This window comes from Diabrotica undecimpunctata, chromosome 6 (assembly GCF_040954645.1).
Source record: "Diabrotica undecimpunctata isolate CICGRU chromosome 6, icDiaUnde3, whole genome shotgun sequence".
NCBI lineage: Eukaryota > Metazoa > Arthropoda > Insecta > Coleoptera > Chrysomelidae > Diabrotica > Diabrotica undecimpunctata.
The window spans coordinates 95831045-95852443 of NC_092808.1; the positions used below are offsets into that span (position 1 = coordinate 95831045).

A 21399-nucleotide genomic window follows, 5' to 3' on the forward strand; every position below is an offset into this window, starting at 1 on the left:
TTATATTGTTCCTACTTTAATTTATTAAAAGGCACGATAATTTATATAAGTTTATTTCTCACTAAATAATACACATAATTTATTTAGGCGAGCGTAACATAAATATCGCGAGCGCGAATCTTCTTTATTAACTGTCCCTTCCAAATAAAATGTCCTTTATATATGCCATTGCCTTTACGCTAGAATCATCGAACAGCCTTCTCGATTAGCCGGCGAAATTATAACGGTAAGGCAAACGGGTATTTTTACATCGGCTCGACCGTTTCTGGAAGGTCCTTTCAGGTAAATTTCTGCCGGCTAATAGAATACTCTCGTAAAATCTAAAAACAGAACAGCATTAGTCATAATATGTACGGTTATTTTAGGCCAGGATAATTATCGTAACAGTATATAGTGAGGTCTTATCTCCATTATTTTCTGTACTCACCTCAAATTAATCACAAATTTTTCTTCTGGACTTATACTCGCATAAGAGTATCAGTGACCTTGATTGAATTTCTTAGATGTACCAAACCTTTATCAAACGATTGCAATGCCATTTTTCTATATTTCTTCCCTATAATACGTATGAAATAAGACATTTTAGTCCCGTTCTACAGGAAAAGAATATACTCGATGAATTTTCTTTGCTTTTCATAATTGTAAATAATTATAATGCATCCATAAGTCATAACAGAAAAAACACATTATTCAAAAGTCTTACTACCTAATAGGGACATTACTCATACATTACATAAAGATGTAATCTCTCCATGATACACCTATCGAAATAGGGACATTACTCTTAAAGATGTAATCTCCTCATGATACACCCATCGGCAGGATTATTGTTTCATATTCAAAACTTCGTTAAAAATATGATAAGTGCGCTCTTTACTAATTCTTGTGGCTTATGCCAATTAACGCACCTTCACTTAACGATCAGCTATTTTTTACTTTACGATTTTCCTTTACTTTCTTGACTTTACCATTTCGTGAACTTTCTTCAGATTTTCCGGTGTAACCGCATACGTGGTTCATCCAATCTGAATATACGGCCACTATAAAATTCACGGAATCAAAATTTGACAGTGTAGTCTGAAGAAACATTAGTCCCGTAATATTTATCCAGCTTTTCTTTTATTTCCTTCGTCGCTTTATTTCTCAAATAGTAATGTTTAATGAGAGTCCGAAAATCTTTTTTTTATATGCTTCATTTTTCCAAACGGTAAAGGTTGACAAGCATGCAAAAAAAGGTTAGAATTTCTAGAACTATTTTTTTTTAATCGTAACGCCCTAATCGGCGAGGGAGGCTACTAATCAGACAACCAGATAGTATTATTTAAGGAATAAATTATAAGATCTTACATTTAATTATGCAAAATATTATGCATCATAACTTAAAATTATAAACATCATTATAATAATTTAAAATTTTAATTATTCCGATATAAACCCGAAACAATATTAAAAAACACAGATAAAAAGATATATTTAGAATATAAATAATGAGTTAATTAATCAGTTTTAAGAGTAGGTAAGGTACTTACGATGTCAGTTGGACAAGTATAGAAACAAAATTCGACACTCAAGTGTCGGCGCCTTCTGTAAAACATAGGCGGCGCAATAGAAATTAAATAATAAACTTTTATTTTTAAATTAAGGTCTAATATTTTGTTAAACAGTAATAATATTGTTAATTATTCACATTTCTTTATGAACCTGACACCAAAGATGATTAAAAGTTAATACACATAGTCCATTCACTAACGGTAAAATATTGTAAAAACCTCTAAATTTTAAAGAACCACTAGGATTGACATGAAATTTGGCATACACATATAGCTAACGTGTCAAAGAAAAAAAGTGATATTGTGCCGATGTGTATTTTTGCCCTGGGGGTGGGTACCGCCCCTTCTCGGGGGTGAAAAGATATACATCCAAAATAAGTCCGGAAGTGGATAAACTGACTAATTCTAGGCAACTTTTGTTCTATAGAGGTTTTTACTAAATCAATACTTTTCGAGTTATTTGCGAGTGAATATATTCATTTTTCAACAAAAACACCACGTTTTTGGACGGTTTCTGGCAAATAACTCAAAAGGTAAGTATTTTATGGAAAAAATGTTGTTAGCAAAAATACAGTTTATAAAAAAGTAAAAACAATGGTATATGTATGAAGTCTGTATACCCAGCAGAATCGGAGTTATAGCTAATGAAAAATAGATTCTTACCTATTCGTCAAATTCCATATCGAATAATTCAACGTGAAATAATCAAAAAAATGTTTTTTACTTTTTTTTAAAATTGTTTAAAGGAATCTTTATTTTTGATTTTTAAAAAAGTTTCTAGCATCAAATGTAAGCAAGTTACGCTCAAAACAAAGTTGATCCCTTTTTTTGGTAAAAAATTATCATGAATATGATCTGTAAGTTTCATCGGTTTAAAAAGCTTATTTTTGAAAGATACTTACATGAAATCGGCCAATTCGTCTTCCAGTCGAATTGTCTCTTAGGTTATAGATTAATGGAGAGATCACATTTACTACGGTACACAGAACATATTTTTGACAAGTTGTGGAAGTCTTTGTGGAAATATTCACACAATTAAACACTATCACTATCCGTGTGTCCAGAACTTGAGTCGTCGTTTGTGTTTATAACTACTGGTCCAATTGGTGGTAAAGTAGGATATTCTTTTTCTTTTACTTGAACATGAGCTACACAATTTTTCCAAATGTCAGTTTTGTTAAGTTCTTCGATCACTGTTCTTATATTTTGGACAACAACGTCACTTAATTGGGGAGATTGATTCATTTTCCGCAATTCCTTTTTTACATCGGCCCATATCATTTCAATTGGGTTGAAAACACAATGATATGGAGGGAGCCGTAAAACCGTATGCCCGTGGCGTTCAAAGAGTTTATCTATTACATATTCTTTTTGAAAATTTTGTTGCTTAATTAATTGCAACAATTCCTTTTTGGTACATTTACTAGGTGTTGTCATGCCTTTGTTATCCATAAATTCTATGATATCTCCCTTCTTGGAGCTAGTATTTGGAATTTTGGTGTAGAGTCTAGAATGGTATGACGCATTGTCCATTACTATCACGGGAATTTGTTTTAATATTCGGTAAAAGCTGTTCCGTTGCCCATTTTTCATAAAGTTCAGCCGTCATATCCTCATGATAATCAGCTGATGACTGTTTAATGTTTTTGGCCAATAATAACAAGGCATTAGGTACAAACCCGCTCTTAGTTCCAGCATGTAGAATTATAATTCTTTTTCCTCTCGAACAATAACGATAAAGTTTGAGCGTAATAACTTCCGAAGAATTTGACTAATTACGCTTCAGTAGTGCCCGATAAGATACGTAGAAAGTAATAAGCCACAGCTGCAATGTGGACAATACCGTTAGTGATCAATTACAAATAATGTTTATATTTCTGAATTATTCGGGACTGGACCCGAAAAATTCCTTAACTTTTATTGAAATTTAAAATTGGTGATTAAACGTATATACATACATAATGCAAATGAAATGTAATATGCTTATTAATTTTATTATAAAAATAAAATAATTATAAGTTTATCACGACGATACTGTTATTATGTTTATTATATGCTTGCCGCCTTTGAAACATGAGAAGCAATTTTTGCCAGATAACGGCAAAGCCAGATTTGGTTTCAGTGTATGCACTTCCGAAAAATTTGACCAATTACATTTCAGTATTACCCAATAAGATACGTTAAAAAGTAATAAACCACGCCAATATCCATGTGGACTAATACCAGGAGTAATCAATAATTACAGAATTACAAAGATTTATCAAGTAGCATGGAGGAACTGAGTTGCCTAATGAGTAAGATACAAAAAACAAGTGCACAATACGGACTCAGACTAAATATCACAAAAACCAAATGGATGTTAGTAAGCAAAACCCAACAACCACCACAGCAACTGATATTAGACAATGAAAGAATTGAACACGTGGATTCGTACATCTACTTGGGAACAACAGTTAACTCAAATTGGGATCAAGCGAAGGAAATACGTATAAGAGTAGAAAAGGCAAGAGCATCGTTCACTAACATGAAGCAAATTTTCACCTCTAAAAGCCTCACCCTACCTCTCAAAATTCGACTTCTGAAATGTTATGTATTCCCGGTTTTGTTATATGGAATGGAGGCGTGGACAATGACCGCAACATTGATGAAAAAAGTAGAGGCCTTCGAAATGTGGGCTTACCGACGTATATTACGTATATCCTGGACTGAGCACGTGACCAACGAAGAGGTACTACGCCGGATAGGTAAAGAGAGAGAGGTAGGAATAAGTATAAAGAAAAGAAAGTTGGAATACTTGGGTCACGTTATGAGACATAATAAATATAGAGTACTACAACTGATCGTTCAAGGGAAAATAGACAGCAGAAGGGGTCCAGGGAGGAGAAGACATTCGTGGCTCCAAAACTTGCGGCAATGGTTCGGATTGTCATCTGCTGAACTATTCAGATCTGCCGTAAACAAAGTCAGAATAGCCATGTTAATTGCCAACGTTCGGAACGGACAAGGCACATGAAGAAGAAATATTTATCTTTATTTCTATGTTCGCCGTAGAATTACTGACCGGACCCCAAAAATTGTTCTTTCCCAATTCATATCGTTTCTACTATACAACATTTTTCATTTGTACGGCAAAGCAAATAAATTGTATGTCAATTTTTTTTTATAGCTAATTTATAGCTGATTTATAGCTAATTTATTAAGAATATTTCTTCAAATTTAACTTTATTTGTTATCTGTTTCAGTACGTTTTAAAACAAAATACATCAGAATGGGTAGGCGCAGAAGAGGCTCCCTTAGAAGGATTTTCGTGGAAAGGTGGATCAGAGAGAGATACTACAGGTATCCTTATGTGGTCAGAAGTTTATACCACAGAACTTAGTACAGGTGAAAAGGTGAGTCACATTTTAAAATATGTACTCGCTATAATGAGGAACAACAATTTCACTGTATAACCGTATTTTTAGATTTGGCAAGTAGTTCGCAACACTTTTAATTACTTTTTACCGATAAATATAGTTTATAGATTTAAATTATAGTTAACAGAAGTCATGATCAATAATTTTGACATTTGACGATGCAACAAATTGCCCAGATGTATTAATATTTATATGGCGATTCATTAAAAAATTTATTTATATAAATAATAAAAAAAAGTAAATGATTGGTATTTTTACATATGTTGAAGAATTTTTTATAAACTTTTCCGTAATTACAGTTTAAGAAACAATGTGTAAAAAAAGGTTGTATAAACTAATCAATACATTTGTCCTCCCTGTATTCCTACGATCCCTATAGTACCGCTCGGGGAATGCATCTCGCTAAAGACACAAGAGCCTGAGTCGTTAAGAGGGACAGACACAACTCGACAGTGAAAACCAATGCACTCATATTGAATTCGTTTTGTTCGTTGTTTCCTAAAGTAGTGTAAATCATGGTAATTAGCTCTCCAATTAGCCCTAAGTTCACCTAGTTTTATCTGAACCTATAAATTGTTTTTGATTGTTTATTGCAACCATTTAAATTTTGATAATTATTTGCACCTATGAGTAAAAGTTCATTCATCTTGCCAGGGCTGTCGAAGGAAATATAGTTGGTGTTAATTTAATTATTATTAATTCGTAATAATTCATTGTTCGTTTAATTCGCCACATTGGGCCTATCTAACCGGATTTGAGCTCATTTGTTGAAAAAATATTTTATATTTAAATTTGAATGGTTGGTTTCGTGTCTCGTGTCGTATTTTTTATCGTTTTGGAAGTCCATAAAAAACCGGGTTAATTGGTTTGCGTCTCTTGTCAAAAACTATTTAATTCGAGGCTCGAGAATAATTTATGAACATTTAAAGTGGATATTTAGGGGAGTTTTTAAAAAGGGATTATAGTCGTTTTAATAAAGTATCAAATATCAACTGGTTGATTTCGGGATTTTAAAGAACAATCTTGTACATTTTCGTGGGTATAATATTAATTGGAATTTGGAAGACAGCTTTAAATGACATTCAGTTCATTTTCGATTTAGGTTTTAAGGCCCTTTCAGACTTATTCATCCGACCTTTATTTAAAATTGAATAGAAGAATTAGATTTAATTCGTGAAGAATTCTTAAAACATCACACAAATATTATTGGTAATATTCTTTCTGTACCAGACGCGGATACGAGGGTTGAAGAAAATGTTCACGAATTATTTTTGGAACAATTTTATAAAATAAAACTGTTTAGTGCAAAATTATTTGAGTCAATCTGAAACTCCAGATTATTTTTGGAACAATTTTATAAAATAAAACTGTTTAGTGCAAAATTATTTGAGTCACAATCTGAAACTCCAGAACCGGTTAGATCGGTAGTAGTTCAACAATCTAATATTCGCTTGCCTAAAATAGAGCTTCCTAAATTTAAGGGTGATTTTGAGGAGTTTAGTTCATTTTTAAACTTATACTAGCGGACCAACTCGACATCGAGTTTTTTAAATGAAATTTTTATTTTGCGAGAAAAATATACAATATATACAATGACCGGAAGTGAAAATATTTTTATCAATAACTCAAAAACTATAAATGATAATTTCGTGAACTTACATTTTTGAACTCTACGTTGAATTCTCTATTGATTTGACTAATAAAAACGAAACCGGAAGTCGACCTCAAAACCGGAATGCAATTTTTAGTTCATCAAATGTCGACATGGATATCATTTAGCAGTTAATTTTGCATGCTGATCACGAATCCGGTGTCAGATTTGCTCTATCTTGACGTTTTATGCGCGTTTCGGGTCACTTCCGGTGTCGGATCGCAACCGGAAGTACATATTTAGATTCGTCTCGACGAGACCTTTCGATCCATATATACATTGTGGGGTCTAAAACTTAAAGTAAATTTTAACTTCCGGTCATCTCAAAACCGGAAGTGAATTTTTATACCAAAAGTATATCTTGACAATCTCATACGTAATACTAATAATATTCCGAAAAAATATTTTAATTATCTAATATGGTTTTTGAGTAAAGTGGTGGACAAGAAAAGGGCTTAGCGTTTTAGTATATAAGATAATTCGAATCCACAAGGAATCTACGTTCCTGCAGTTGGCTGTATACCATATATTAAAAAATTAATTAAAATCCTTTGTAAAAGGTATATATTTAAGTACTTATACTTAAGTAAATAAATACCTTTTACAAAGGATTTTAATTAATTTTTTATATAATTCGGTTGTACATAATAACGCAGGCCTAGTAGACGTAGAAAAGTTTAAGTATTTGAAAGGATGTTTAGAAGGGACTCCACTCAGTTTGATTCTTAATTTGTCAATAAATAGCGATAATTATCAAATTGCTTACGATCTAATTGTTAAACGGTACATAAATGTTCGTCGTTGTGCGATCGCACATTGGGACGCGATCATGGGCGTACAGAAAATCTCGGTGGTTAATTCGGAAAATCTGGATAAATTAGTAGACACCTTTTTAGAAAACCTAGCCGCACTGAAAACATTAGGTATTCCGACAGAACATTGGGATTTTATTATGTTTAATTTACTTTTGTCGAAACTAGACGTGGATTCGGTAAAGTTATTTGAGTTAAATAAATCGAATTAAATTCCGTCATTTGAAAAATTGGTAGAGTTTATTGAAACTCAGAACATTGTTTACGATAATTTGAATAGTAGCTTAAGTGAATCTAAGAAATCGTCGTCGCGAGCTCTAACTTATACGGAGCCAAAGTGTAATTATAAATATTCTAATGAGTCAAGGCATAATGGTAATTCATCCTTTGTTACAAATTCGTCGTCAATATGCTGTGCCTTATGTAAACAAAGTCATTTTCTAAACCAGTGTTCGTTGTTTTTGAAAAAATCTCCAGAAGAAAGATACCAATTTTGTAAAGAATCTTCTCGTCTTTTAGGTGTATTAATCAGGCTTATCATTCTGTTAAGTCGTGTCCAAGGGCCTTTACATGTAGTAAATGTAATAGTGATCTTCATAATAGTTTGTTGCACTTTGATAGAAATCGTTCCAATAGTCAGTCGTCCACACAAAATATTAATAATCCAGGGGCATCGGGAGTCGAACAAAATTCGCCTGAAATATCACATTGTGCTGCTAGTTTTGTAGGGAAGAAAAACGAAACAAAAAAGGAAATCTTGCTCGGTACCGTTTTGGTTCATGCGATTGATAGTAAGGGGTGTAAACAGCCCTTGAGATGTCTTCTAGATTCGGGTTCAATGAGTTCGTTCATTAGTCGAAAACCTGCCAGTAGATTAGGCTGGCCTAAAATTCCTTCATTTGAAGTTACCGGACTCAATTCGATGAAAACGAAAATCCAACCTCGTCATCAGGAGTCACCGGTGTTTTATTTGGAGGCTATTATTACAGATCGGGTTTGTTCGGATTTGCCTAGCACCAAAATTGACATATCGACGTGGAATTATATTAAAAATTTGAAGTTAGCCGATCCCGAATTTAACTGTAGTCAATCTATTGATTGTAGCATATTTTCGAAGGTGTTGTTAGAAGGTAAAATTGAAGGTAAAGCTGGGCAACCAGATGCCCTAAATACCGTTTTTGGATATAGTTTGTTAGGACCTACTAGCACACCTAACCTTTCATCGACTTCGCTTGTTTGTCTTTCAAATATTGAAGACCCACTAGATTCTTCGTTAACCAAATTTTGGGAACTGGAAAACATACCGGAAAAGCCAGTTTCAGAACCAGAAGACGCTCTGTGCGAGAACATTAAATATGTTGTGTCTTTGTCTTTTCGTGAATCACCGCCTTGTTTGCAAGGTAGCTATGATATTGCTTTAAATAGACTTGTATTATTAGAACGCTTAGTTCGTCAACCAAGTTTGCAAAAGGAGTATTCTTTACAGGTGTAGGAGTATCTTGATTTAGGTCATATGCAGTTAGTCCCTAATGCCGAAAAGAAAAAGGGAAAGTATTACATTCCACATCATTGCGTTGTGAAACCAGATAGTGTTTCAAATAAAATTCGAGTTGTGTATAATGCGTTTCAGAAAAGTCCCAGTCTTGGCAAATCTTTGAACGACTATTTACTGATCGGTCCTAAGCTACAACAAAACATAGTCTCGTTTTTGTTGAATTTTAGACTTAATCGTTTTGAGTTGTGCGTGGACATTCGTCAGATGTATCGCAATATTTTAGTCGCTCCTGAACACACGGATTATCAACGCGTATTATGGAGATTTTCTAGCCTTGAGGAAATTCAGGAATATCGTTTGTTAACCGTTACTTTTGGAATAGTATCTTCGCCGTATCTCGCTTTAAGAACCCTCCAACAACTAGTATTAGACGAAAGCTCTCGTTTTCCTAAAGCCGTCTCGCTTATTCGTCATGCTTCGTATATTGATGATTTTGTTTTTGGTGCTTCGACTCTCGAAGAAGCACAAACTTTAGTTAACGAATTAGTCGCTTTGTTAAAGTTAGGAGGCTTTGTATTACGGAAATGGTGTTCGAATGAACCCAAATTGTCGCAATTTCCTAAATCCCATATTAATCCTCGTTCCATTAATTTTGATCCAGAAGCGTCCTTCATTAAAAATCCTTGTACCAAAAGATCGTTTTTGTCCGAATTAGCTCGAATTTATGATCCTTGTGGTTACTTAACTCCTATTACCTTTTTCATTAAACATTTAATCCAACAACTTTGGGCAACCGGACTTAAATGGGATGATCGCCCTCCATCGGAAATAATTCATGTATGGGAGCAATATAAGAGCAAATTATCTCTTATTTCACAGTTCAAAATTCCTCGTTTTTTGAATATTTCCTCATGTCCAATCTTAGAGCTTCATGGATTTGCCGATGCTAGTGAAAAGGGATATGCTTGTGTCGTTTATATTCGTAGTATTGATACTCATAACCTAGTTCAAGTTAATTTACTGTGTGCCAAATCGAAAGTAGCTCCTATACAATAGATTACTATACCTCGATTAGAATTGTTAGCTGCTGTTCATTTGGTAAAACTTATGTCGTTTGTGTTACAGTCGTGGAAGCATATAATATTTCAAAATGTGTATGTTTGGTTAGATTCTCAAATCGTATTGCACTGGATTAAAAGTTCACCCTCGAGATTTAAAACTTTTGTCGCAAATCGCATTTCGTATATCCAGTCCCATAGTCAAAATTATTCTTGGCATTATATCGAATCTCGAAACAATGCAGCCGATGCGCCTTCGCAAGGCATATTACCGGCCGCGTTTTTATCAAAATTAGACTGGTTAACAGGTCCTTTGTTTTTGCATAATATTCCATTAATTTTTCCAGAGGTTCCACCCTCATTACAGGAAAAATTCTCTTTGGAAGAAATAAAGAAAGCTTTAGTATTTGTTTCCACTCGTGAGAAACATTTTTTGTCTTGTTTGTCGAAAAATAAATCGTCTTTTACCTCGATTCAAAGAATTTTGGCTTTTATGTTGCGATTCGCTCACAACTCTCGTTATCAAAGGTCGAAACGGTCAGAAACCTTGGCTTTCGTAGAATTGGAAGACTCGTTGATTATTCTTGTCAGATTTACACAGGAAAAGTATTTTGAAGAACATCTTCAATCAAACTCGTTCCCAAAACCATTTCGTAAGTTGTTTGAGAGTAGATGGTCGTCTATCTCAGTCTTCGTTATCGTATGAAGCAAAACACACGTTTTTGTTACCAAAAAAATCTCGCCTTACTACTTTTCTTCTTCTTCTTCTTCCTTTGCCCTATCCGTTTCGGACATTGGCTATTAACAAGGCTATTTTGACTTTGTTTACGGCACTTCTGAACAGTTCGGTCGATGTTAGTCCGAACCATTGTCGCAGGTTATGCATCCATGAGTGTCGTCTTCTTCCCGGTCCCCTCCTACTGTCGATTCTTCCTTGGACTATTAACTGTAGCAGCCGGTACTTAGTATGCCTCATGACATGTCCGAAGTACTCAAGCTTCCGTTTCTTTACGGTGAAGATTATTTCTTTGCTTTTGCCTATTCTCTGCATTACTTCCACGTTAGTGATGTGGTCTGTCCAGGATATCCGATGAATACGGCGATATATCCACAGCTCAAAGGATTCTAGTTTGTTCAGGGTGGCTTCCGTTGTGGTCCATGCCTCTGCTCCATAGAACAAGACGGGGAATACATAACACTTGACCAGTCTTAATTTTAGTTCCATTGAGATTTTGCTTGTGAACCACTTTTTCATATTGTTGAACGCGTTTCGCGCTTTTTCAATTCGTGATCTTATTTCTGTTGACTGGTCCCATTTTGTGTTGACTGTGGTTCCAAGGTATGTGTATGTCTCCACTTGTTCTATTTTTCGGTTGTTTAATGTCAATTGCATCGGAGGTTGTTGTGTTCTGCTGATGAGCATGCATTTAGTTTTGGTTGTATTGAGTTCTAAACCATATTCTTGACTTGCTGTGTGTATGCTTTGCATGAGTCTTTGAAGCTCGTTGCAGTCATTTGCGATAATAACTGTGTCGTCAGCATATCTAATATTATTGATTACCTCTCCGTTTACTTTGATACCCTCCGAAACTTCTCCCAGTGCTTCTCTGAAGATTTGTTCAGAGTATATATTGAACAGGAGCGGCGAGAGGACGCATCCCTGTCGTACACCCTTTTTAATATCTATCTTCCCACTGTGTAAGTTGCCCATCTTTATCTCAGCACTTTGGTTCCAATAGAGACTGGTTATTATGCGCAGATCCTTGCCATCAATATGCATCTTCCTGAGCATTTCCATGAGTTTATCATGTTTGACCTTGTCAAACGCCTTGGAGAAGTCGATGAAGCACAAGTGGACGTCCTTGTGCATGTCTCTGCATCTTTGAATTAAAACTTGCAGACTGAAGATCGCCTCTCTTGTGCCCAATGCGCTTCGGAATCCGAACTGTGACTCGGATATATTTGCTTCGCATTTTTTATTTATTCTATTGTGTATGATTTTGGTGAAAACTTTGGTAATATGATTTATCAAGCTTATTAAGCGGTGTTGATCACAGTGTTTTGGTGGAGGAAGTGGTCATCCATTTCGCATAGGAGTTATAATCTCGCCCTGTATGTTGTCGGGACCTGGTGTTTTGTCGTTTTTTAGCGATGAAATGGCTTTTTCCACTTCAGACCTTAGTATATCGGGTCCAGTCATTTCGTCATCTTGGTCCACTGTCGCTCTGCGTTTATCGTTAAAAAGTCGTTCTACGTAATCTTTCCACGTTTCAATGAGCTTCAAGTCGTCTGATATAAGGTTACCGTCTGCGTCTATTAGTGTCGGGTGGGGATTATTGGTTTTCTTTTTAGTTGTTAATTCTTTGATCTTTTTGTGGATGTTGTGGTAGTCATATCTTCTGTCACACATTTCTTGGTCATTCTCATTAGGGTCTCCAGTTGTTGGTAAAATTCTTCCACAATCTCGTCATCTTTGTCTGCTGTTGGCGCGTATACTTGTATGATATTTAGATCGAGTGGATATGCTTTCAGCTGAAGGAGTGACATTCTGTCTGAGAACTACTTTTCTAGTTCGTCATTATCATGAGAAGTATTTACATGCTGGATTTAAGAGTACTCAGTTTTTGGTTAGTCAAAGGTTTTGGATACTGTCTTCTAAACAAGCCGTTAATTCAGTATTGCCCAAATGTATTAGATGTTGGAAACAATCTCCCAAAACCTTACAACCCCCTATGGATAATTTTATTAAATTTCGTCTCGGTGCCATTAAACCTTTTTCGATTTGTGGGTTAGATTATGGTGGACCGTTTTCGATAACTATGTCTCGTTACAGGGGAGTTAGAACTCAAAAGGCCTATTTGTGTATATTTTTATGTTGCGCTACAAAGCCTTTACATCTTGAATTGGCTAGTGATTTAACCGCGGAAGCCTTTTTAGCCGCTTTACAACGGTTTATCGCTCGCAGAGGTCGAGTATCTCAAGTATTTTGTGATAATGGCACTAATTTTCATAGTGCTTATCGACAACTTGGTAGTTTTATGGAGAGTGCTCTCGATAAAGAAAACATTAAATTTTCATTTGCTCCTCCTGCTTCTCCACATTTTGGCGGTATTTATGAACGCGGAATTCGTTCTGTAAAGGAACATATTGCTCGTATAGTCGGGGCACAAATTTTGACCTATGAAGAATTTTATACCGTTGTGACTTTAATTGAATCCGTCTTAAACTCACGCCCTCCCACCGTATTAACTAATGATGTTGAAGATCTCAATGCTTTGACCCCAGGAGATTTCCTGACTCTTGAACCCTTGACCTCTTTGTGTCATCGAATGCGATAGTCTGTGGACTAGTACGCATTTCGATGCGCATCGCCCCGCCTCGAATTTTCCCATTGGCTCTTGACCTGGAAATCCCTATTTATCGCTCGAACAGCGCATATAAATATTGGCGATTTTCAGGTCAGCCAGGTCAGTTCCTCACGAGCTCTCCGAAAGCTTAGTGCTCTCGGGGCTCTGCTTCCTGCATTTATTTTCCATACTCTGTGGCTGAGAATTGTTTCAACTTAACTTGGTGTTTTTATTTCGACGAAGAAATTGTCATGTAAGAAATATCTTGCCTTTTTCAAGGCAAGACACCGAAGATAAATATTTTCCATAGTGTTACCCAAGTCCATAACCCGAAAATGGACTTAGGTAGAGGAGCTCTCGACAGTATATTCGAAGCCCTCTACAGAGCACCCGGGGATATCAGAAGGTGGTTAGACCCTTATTTGTTCCCCCGAGGTGACATTTGTCTGTGCCTGATTTTTCGGAGGTATCCTTCAATCGTTTGTCCAGATGGCATTTAATTATTATTAATTCGTAATAATTCATTGTTGGTTTAATTCGCCACAGGAATGTTTAAAAAACAGAACAGAACATAAAAAAAATTAAATTTATCTGAAGGTATACTCTTCATCCAGAGTCCTAACCAGCTTAACCTGAATTACAAATAAGGATATTGTTCTGAAGCTATTTTCATTTTATTGAATAAGCCACAATTTTGGAAATTGTTCTCAAAATATAAAACATTACTAAATTAAATAAATTTTGTTTTTTGTTACGTGGTAGAAAATTCTTCTAATAATCTAATTTTATCTGACTCATTAATATTACCAATTCAGGGCTAAAAGGATGAAGGTCCAAAAAAAACAAGTTTTGAGAAATTAGGTTTTTAAGTTTTAAAACTAGATTAAAAATAATTAACAGAACGGGCACTTCACTTTGTTACTAATTCATGCATTAACTTACAGGGAATGTATACGTTATATTTTTGGATTATCAATTTACAAAAATGACTATAAATATAAATTTATTTATCTGAAAATGGCATGTCATGAAATCTCAGGCTAAATGGATGAGAGTCCACTAACGTGTCTTAAAATGAATCAATACTTTCTTCATTTAGGCCATTCACATTCTGACGATGTAAGATCATTCGAGGGTGATGAGAAACGATGCTTGGTTGTCGTACAGGTCGCGTTTTGAAAGGACAACTTTTTGTTTACAAAGGAGAAAGAAACTTAGTCCACGACTGAAATATTTCTTGGTTCTCTCAAGAAATAACTCTAAATGGTGTTAGTTTGGATCTGAAGTTTTCAATAATTTCGTTCCACTCGGAAGGAGTTTCAACCACAGATTTTTCATTGATTAAGCCCATGTTCCTGTCACACTCGAGGTACGAGTGGCCTTTGATTGGAAAAAACATTATTATTTCATCAAGTCTTTTAGTATAGTGTACAATGTAGCGAAGCATACGGAAAACGGCGTAATTTTTGTTCTGACCTGCGCAGGAATCGCAGAAAATTTTAAGTTCTTTTACTTGCAAGTCAAAGTGATTAAAAATAAAATCCCAAAGCAAAGAACAAACCTCATCTCCTCCTTTCTTGCCATAGATTTCTGCATAGGTATAATAAAAAAGATTCTGAGTTTGAAAGTTTATGTATGATGAACATGTGAAATGATAGTTGCCTACGATAATAAGCATCGTTAGTACTAATGTTTGGGACAGGTAGATTCTTTTGGAAATTCATTGCAAAAGTTCATCACAGGTGCTGCAGTTGTCACACCTAGAATGGCCAAAAGACAAGTTAAAATTAGAATTGAATATTTGCCTGTACTTTTCCAGTGATACTTATAGTTTGGATAAGCTATTTTGTATAAAGAAAACATCATACTTACATTATGCTCTTCAGGCAAGTATGGTTTTTTCGATTTTTCTAACCCGTAGTGTAAGTTTCTGGTTTTAAAGGATTTAATGTGATCAATTACAGAGGCAATAATATCATCTGGAATCTTATTAGGCTTCGATCAATGCTTTCCTCGTATGTCCAATGGTGCTACGCCTGTTGTTTTTAGGCTCTTTTGTAAATGCTGTACTCTTTTGGCCGTGATGCCCTGAAGGGACAGGAATGCTTTATAACATACAGGTATTTATACTACCTGCTCATTTCTTACTTCACTTACCTGGTAAGTATACGAAAATGTGTGAAAATCTGCTTCAGCTTCGGGCTTTTTAGGCCTATTGCGCATGATAGAACAGCATACTATCAGTCCACAAAGATACATTGATTGTTTGTCGTGTAATTAGAGCAGGTTGAACTCATAAATAATATCTTGTCTTTCACTTAAACTTATGTTTTTAAATCACTTAAGTCTTAAACACTCCCGGTCTGGTCCTAACTCATGGCTACATAACCTCACTTTTTTCATTACATCTTGCATATACCAAAACCTTTTCTTTTCCTTGAACAGTTTTCAATTGCTGCAGAATATTCGTTGTCAGACATTTTAAACAGCACAGTACTTCAATAATAAAATATCAACAATCTACACCAGAATAACAGAAAGCTGTAAATAAACACAGGTATGTACGTTTACAAAACATCTGTGCAACAAACAGCACTAATAGCTGAAAGCTCTGTGGTCAGCAATCTGAACTAGGTGGACTGTCATCCTTTTAGCCTGCATATGTGACACCTTCATTTTTTTTAGCCTAGAAGACGTATTTTTCAAAGCTGAATGACTCGTACACCTTCATCTTTTTTGCTTAGTTATATACCATACAATATTTTACATGAGATAGAGTACAAAAAATTAGTATTATTTCCATAATGGACCCTCATCCTCTTAACTTTGAACTGTTCTTATTATATTATACATTTTAAAGTAGACGACTTTAATGATATTGTCAATATTTTTGAGTTGCGTTCCTGGGACGACTTTATTGAAAGATAGTTCATTCGATTACATGAAATAAACTTTACGAATACCCGTCATAAAAATCATAGCATGTGATTCGTCTCTAAAAAGACAACCGCATGCAATGATGACAGTAAAATTCTTCTGTTAGTGATTCCATAGTAAATCATGAGAAAAAAACCTCATGATACTATCCCGACATGGTAAGTATTTGGTCTTATATTTAGTTTACTCTCAATATTAACACCAAACTCTGATTTTATAGTATGTTATTTTAAAATATAAATGATGTATCCTCGAAATGTCATTGACTTACTAATAGTGGCATTTTCTTTCTATTGACTTCCTCTTTTAATGTGGGTAACCAGATTCTACTGTATTCTGCCGAGGAATTTGTGACGCAATTGGTTTTATTTAATATAATTGGAGCCGCTTCTTTGATTCTTCTCTTTTACCATCTGCTTATTTCAGGACTATACTTTAATCTTTCCATTGTACTTATGTTCATTTTCCCATGCGTAGCAAAAAATGTTTACAAGTTATTTTATAAACACAATTATTTGTTCTTGTTTATTGTTACGTTTAGTTTTAGATAAAATATATCTCAATGTGTTTGTTGTTTTGAATGTTGCTGAAATATTGAATTTATTTTCTATCGTTTTAGGTTTTTCCGATAATGTGTATGGTATTATTATATGTATGGTATTATTATTTCTTATTTGGAAGAATTTCCTAACAAGTAATAAAATAGTAAATTATAAATAAGGACAGGGATACTTTTCACGCTAATGTGTCTTTTATGGCGACTTCACTAACATACAAAATAGCCAAGGATGCGAGAGTAATATAAAATAAGGATAGAGAGGAGGAACAAAAACTATACATATTTAAGCTGAATCATCCATTACATATAAAATTTTTATCTTTATTCTTTTTAAAAATTTCAAAACGATTTGGTTTATTTTGTGATATCGTCATAGTTTGCATCAAATACTGAATATCATAAACATTGCCATCACAATCACAAAGTTCTGATTCGCTGAGTTTTAGTCTATAAAGGTATATCTTGACAGTGGCGTTCTTAAAAAGCGTACATTTATTGCTACTGTATAATCTGTAGGCTGTGCGCGCATCTTTCTCTCTGGCTCAGTGTCGCATATATCTGTCGGTGACCGATATGTAGGGCACTCATTTGTGTGGCAAAATAACAACTCACGAGCCATTTGCTTGCCAGTTTCATTTTTAAATTTTGACTGATTAATCAAAAGGGCATATATATATATATATATATATATATATATATATATATATATATATATATATATATATATATATATATATATATATATATATATATATATATATAGTTAGTCATCCGCGTGGCGTGACAACTTTCCTTCTGTCACATATATTGGTCAACCGTCCTGAAAGGGCTAGGACAGGAATATAGCGGGAATTCTGGATTGAAAATTCCACAATTGGAATAGTCTACGTAAGATCGTAAGATCTATAGTCACAAATAATTTAATCAATAAATGTAAACGTTTTGAATGAGGACTCTTTTTAAACAATTTTTGCGAAGTGTTTGTATCATTACAAAGGCGTATTGATGGTTTCAATACGCATTTGCTTATGATGTATGACGATGCCATTAACAACTGAATGCAGTTTATGGTATTTGACATGTATAACCACATGCTGTATGGTATAACCATACAGCAACACTACGATGTATAACCATATACCATTCAAATTAGTTTGAGAACGACCCAAAGTATTCTTGACGTGTATGTGTATATCGTCTACATAGTAACCAACATGTGCGTTTGTAGAGTGATAAGGATAGGTCTGGGATCTCGGAGTCTTCCATATAGAAATGTTTTAGGAAAATGAAAAAGTATGTTTTTACTTGGTTTTTGTTTTCACGATACCCTGATCGCTGTATTAGTAACTATGGTATTTTCTAACATTCAGTCGCCCCTGTACTGCGTGTATAGTATAGGTAATAGTATATACTAATTAATTTTTAATAGTGCACATGTAATAAGAAATTTAAAAATAACAATTACTTGCTTGTGTAAAAAATACTTAGCGTGATGTAAGTACACATTTTAAATGAAATGAACTGTGGTCCCAATAACCTTGAAATTTTAAATTAGTGGAATTTACGGATGTTGTTTCAATAGAATAAATAAATAATTTTGGATATTTTTACCTGAAATAAATTGAACAGGGTTTAAGTGGGATGATTGAGATTTAGTTAAATCAAAGTATGTTTGATTTTTAATATTTTTTAAGTATATCAAATAGAAAAGATTTTTTATTGGGTACTAAATCGTGTTTATAATAAATTACATTTTCTCGCGGCATTTCTATATGAACAAGTATATTTATTAAGATTAGACCACAGTTTTAATTAAAAATACATTATATTTGACGTTTCGTTTTATTATACCCGTACAAAATAACTGCCTTACATACTTTGATTTTATCTTCGTATCTATTCTTCCGGTATACTTCGTCCATAAGGGTTTGTATACTTTTTTCTATATTCTTTTGTCTAAATCCATTGTTCAGTTGTAGATCACATCGTTCTACCCTTTTCTAGCCTTTTAAAGGCCATATATGTACATATATGTACAGGGTTAGCCATTTAAAAGAGTTCTCCCTGATATTTGGCAATATTCATTGTATTTTGTGAAAATGCTATATATTGAAATATAAGATCGATTAAATAATCAAAATTATTAAATATTCAAAAAAACAATTGACAATTTTAGAAGTAAACAGATAAACATACCGAAAATACTTAGACATTGACATCATTAATGAATCAATTGTACACTATAGGGTAGCCCCCGTTAACCCTTTAACGGGCAGAACTATTTTTTTTTGTAAAAATATACTTTTGATTAGTAAAAATAATTCATTATGCATCATTAAAAAGACAAAAAATGTTTAAAAAAAATTTTCTTTGTTAGAAGGGCTGGAAAGGGTGGTAGATATCGCTACCAGTGTGCATTTTGACAAACCACTCATACTTACTGGGCAATGGTATATATAGACATATAGGTAAAAACAATTACAACTTACTTTACTTTACTTAATCAGTAGACCCATTTGTACCTTTCGGTGTTGGGCCGTTTATAATACAATTCATTAAATTACAATATTTTACAATCTTCTGAGGTGTCCTAGCTCTTAACGAACTTTCTCCATTCCTTCCTATTGGATGCCATCTGTGTTGCTTCCTGCCAAGTCTCACCCTTACTCTGCAGTATCTGCGAGATGTTACTGTTCCATTCTTTAATGGGTCTTCCTTTTCTGTTCTTCCCTATTGGTTTGGCGTCCCACACTCTTTTAACTTGTCTATTATTGTCCATCCGGGTTAGATGTCCGAACCATGCCAATTTTTTCTCTTTGATTGAGTCGAGTATCGATTTGATTTTGAGTCTTTCTCTTATTTCTTCATTTCTGATTCTATCAGTTCTTTTTACTCCGATCGTTCTTCTGAGGTATTTCATCTCTGCTGCCTGAATTCTGCTCTGATCTCTTTTGTTTAATATCCAATTTTCTGCTACATACGTCACTGTAGGTCTATATATATTGTTTTGTATATTGTCATCTTGGTCTTTGTTGATATTTCTTTGTTATTAAGGAATCCTCTATTTAGTGCTTGGAATAGTTTTCCTGTGTTTTCCATTCTGTTGTTAAGATCGTCCTCGATGTCTCCTTTGTTGTTGATTACTGTTCCTAAGTATTTGTATGAATTTGTCTGTATTATTTTTTGTTGGTCTATCATTACTTCTCTTTGATCTTCCGTCCCTTGTTTCCTTGATATTTTCATTATCTGAGTATTCTCTTTGTTTACGTTTAAGTTGTATTTGCTTGCTTCTAGGTTCCATTTCTCTACAAATGTCGTCTACAAATATACACATCTCAGCGTTTGTCATTTGCATTCTGTTCCAACCGATGCAGTATTTCTTGAATGTTTTCTTACATTCTTTCACTATCTCATCTATTACATTTATGAATAGCACTGGGCTGAGACTTCCCCATTGTCTAACTCCTTGGGTTGTTTCAAATGGTTCTGACTGTGTATTTAACATGCTTACTGTATTTGTTGTTTTCATGTATATACTCTTTGTTGCTTCTATCAGTTCTTCACTTACTTGCTTCTTCTTTAGGCTTTTCCATATATCTTCTCTTTTGACTGAGTGGAATGCTTTTTCCATGTCTATAAAGCTCAGATATATTTCTCTATTTTTCTTTAAGGCTTTTTCTATTACTTGTTGCATGGTGAATATATGGTCTTGTGTGTTGTGTCCTTTCCTGAATCCACTTTGTACGTCCTCTAATTTATGTTCTATTTCTTTTCTGATTTTCCTTTCTATTATGGTTTCGTATACTTTTGCTGCTACACATAGTAGTGATATACCTCTATAGTTCTTACAGTCTCGTGTGTTTCCTTTCTTGTATATCGGTATAATTACTGCATTTGTCCATTCTCTGGTTTTATTTACTATACCTATTTTGTAGAAGTATTTCCTCAATTATTGACAGTGCCCACCTTTAGTTTCGTCTGATAAGATCCCTTCGACCAGTCATAAAATTCACAGTCATAGAATTCCACATTTGTTCCACAAAAATATGATATTTATTTGATTTGTCTAGGTTTTTTTTATGAGAGCACCAACTGCATCGGAAACCAAACAAAATAAGATTTTGTACGTTGTAATATATTGATAAACCTATTAGTCTAGCAGTCATACACATTTGTCATAATGAATACAATATATATATATATATATATATATATATATATATATATATATATATATATATATATATATAAATACGTTCAAATTATCGGGTATAGTGGTCTATAATAAAAATCTTTCTTTTTTCTAAATTACTCAATATTTCGCTATTTATTTAAAAGCTTCCTCAGGAGTAAACTAAAAACAATTTGAACATTACAAAAAATGGCGTACAAATACATTTTAAAACACTTACAGAATTTAAAAGATTTCGCAAATAAAAACTGACATTGAAGTATTTGAAATATTGAATGTCAAGATTAAATTATCTTAAGCACGTTCGTTACAGCTATACGATAAAAAATTAAAATTATTTCAAATGTAAAAATAAAAATAACAATAAAAGAAAAGTTAGAAG

The 21399-nt window shown here is 33.9% G+C and overlaps 1 protein-coding gene across 1 annotated transcript in view; it reads left to right on the forward strand.

The window, feature by feature from the left end:
- Nucleotides 1-21399, forward strand: part of atl (atlastin GTPase) — an 81513-nt gene that overhangs the window by 29216 nt on the left and 30898 nt on the right. Inside the window, exon 3 of the mRNA XM_072534953.1 lies at nt 4793-4942. Within this exon, the coding sequence (XP_072391054.1) occupies nt 4793-4942 (150 nt within the window). The remainder of the gene's footprint in view (nt 1-4792; nt 4943-21399) is intronic.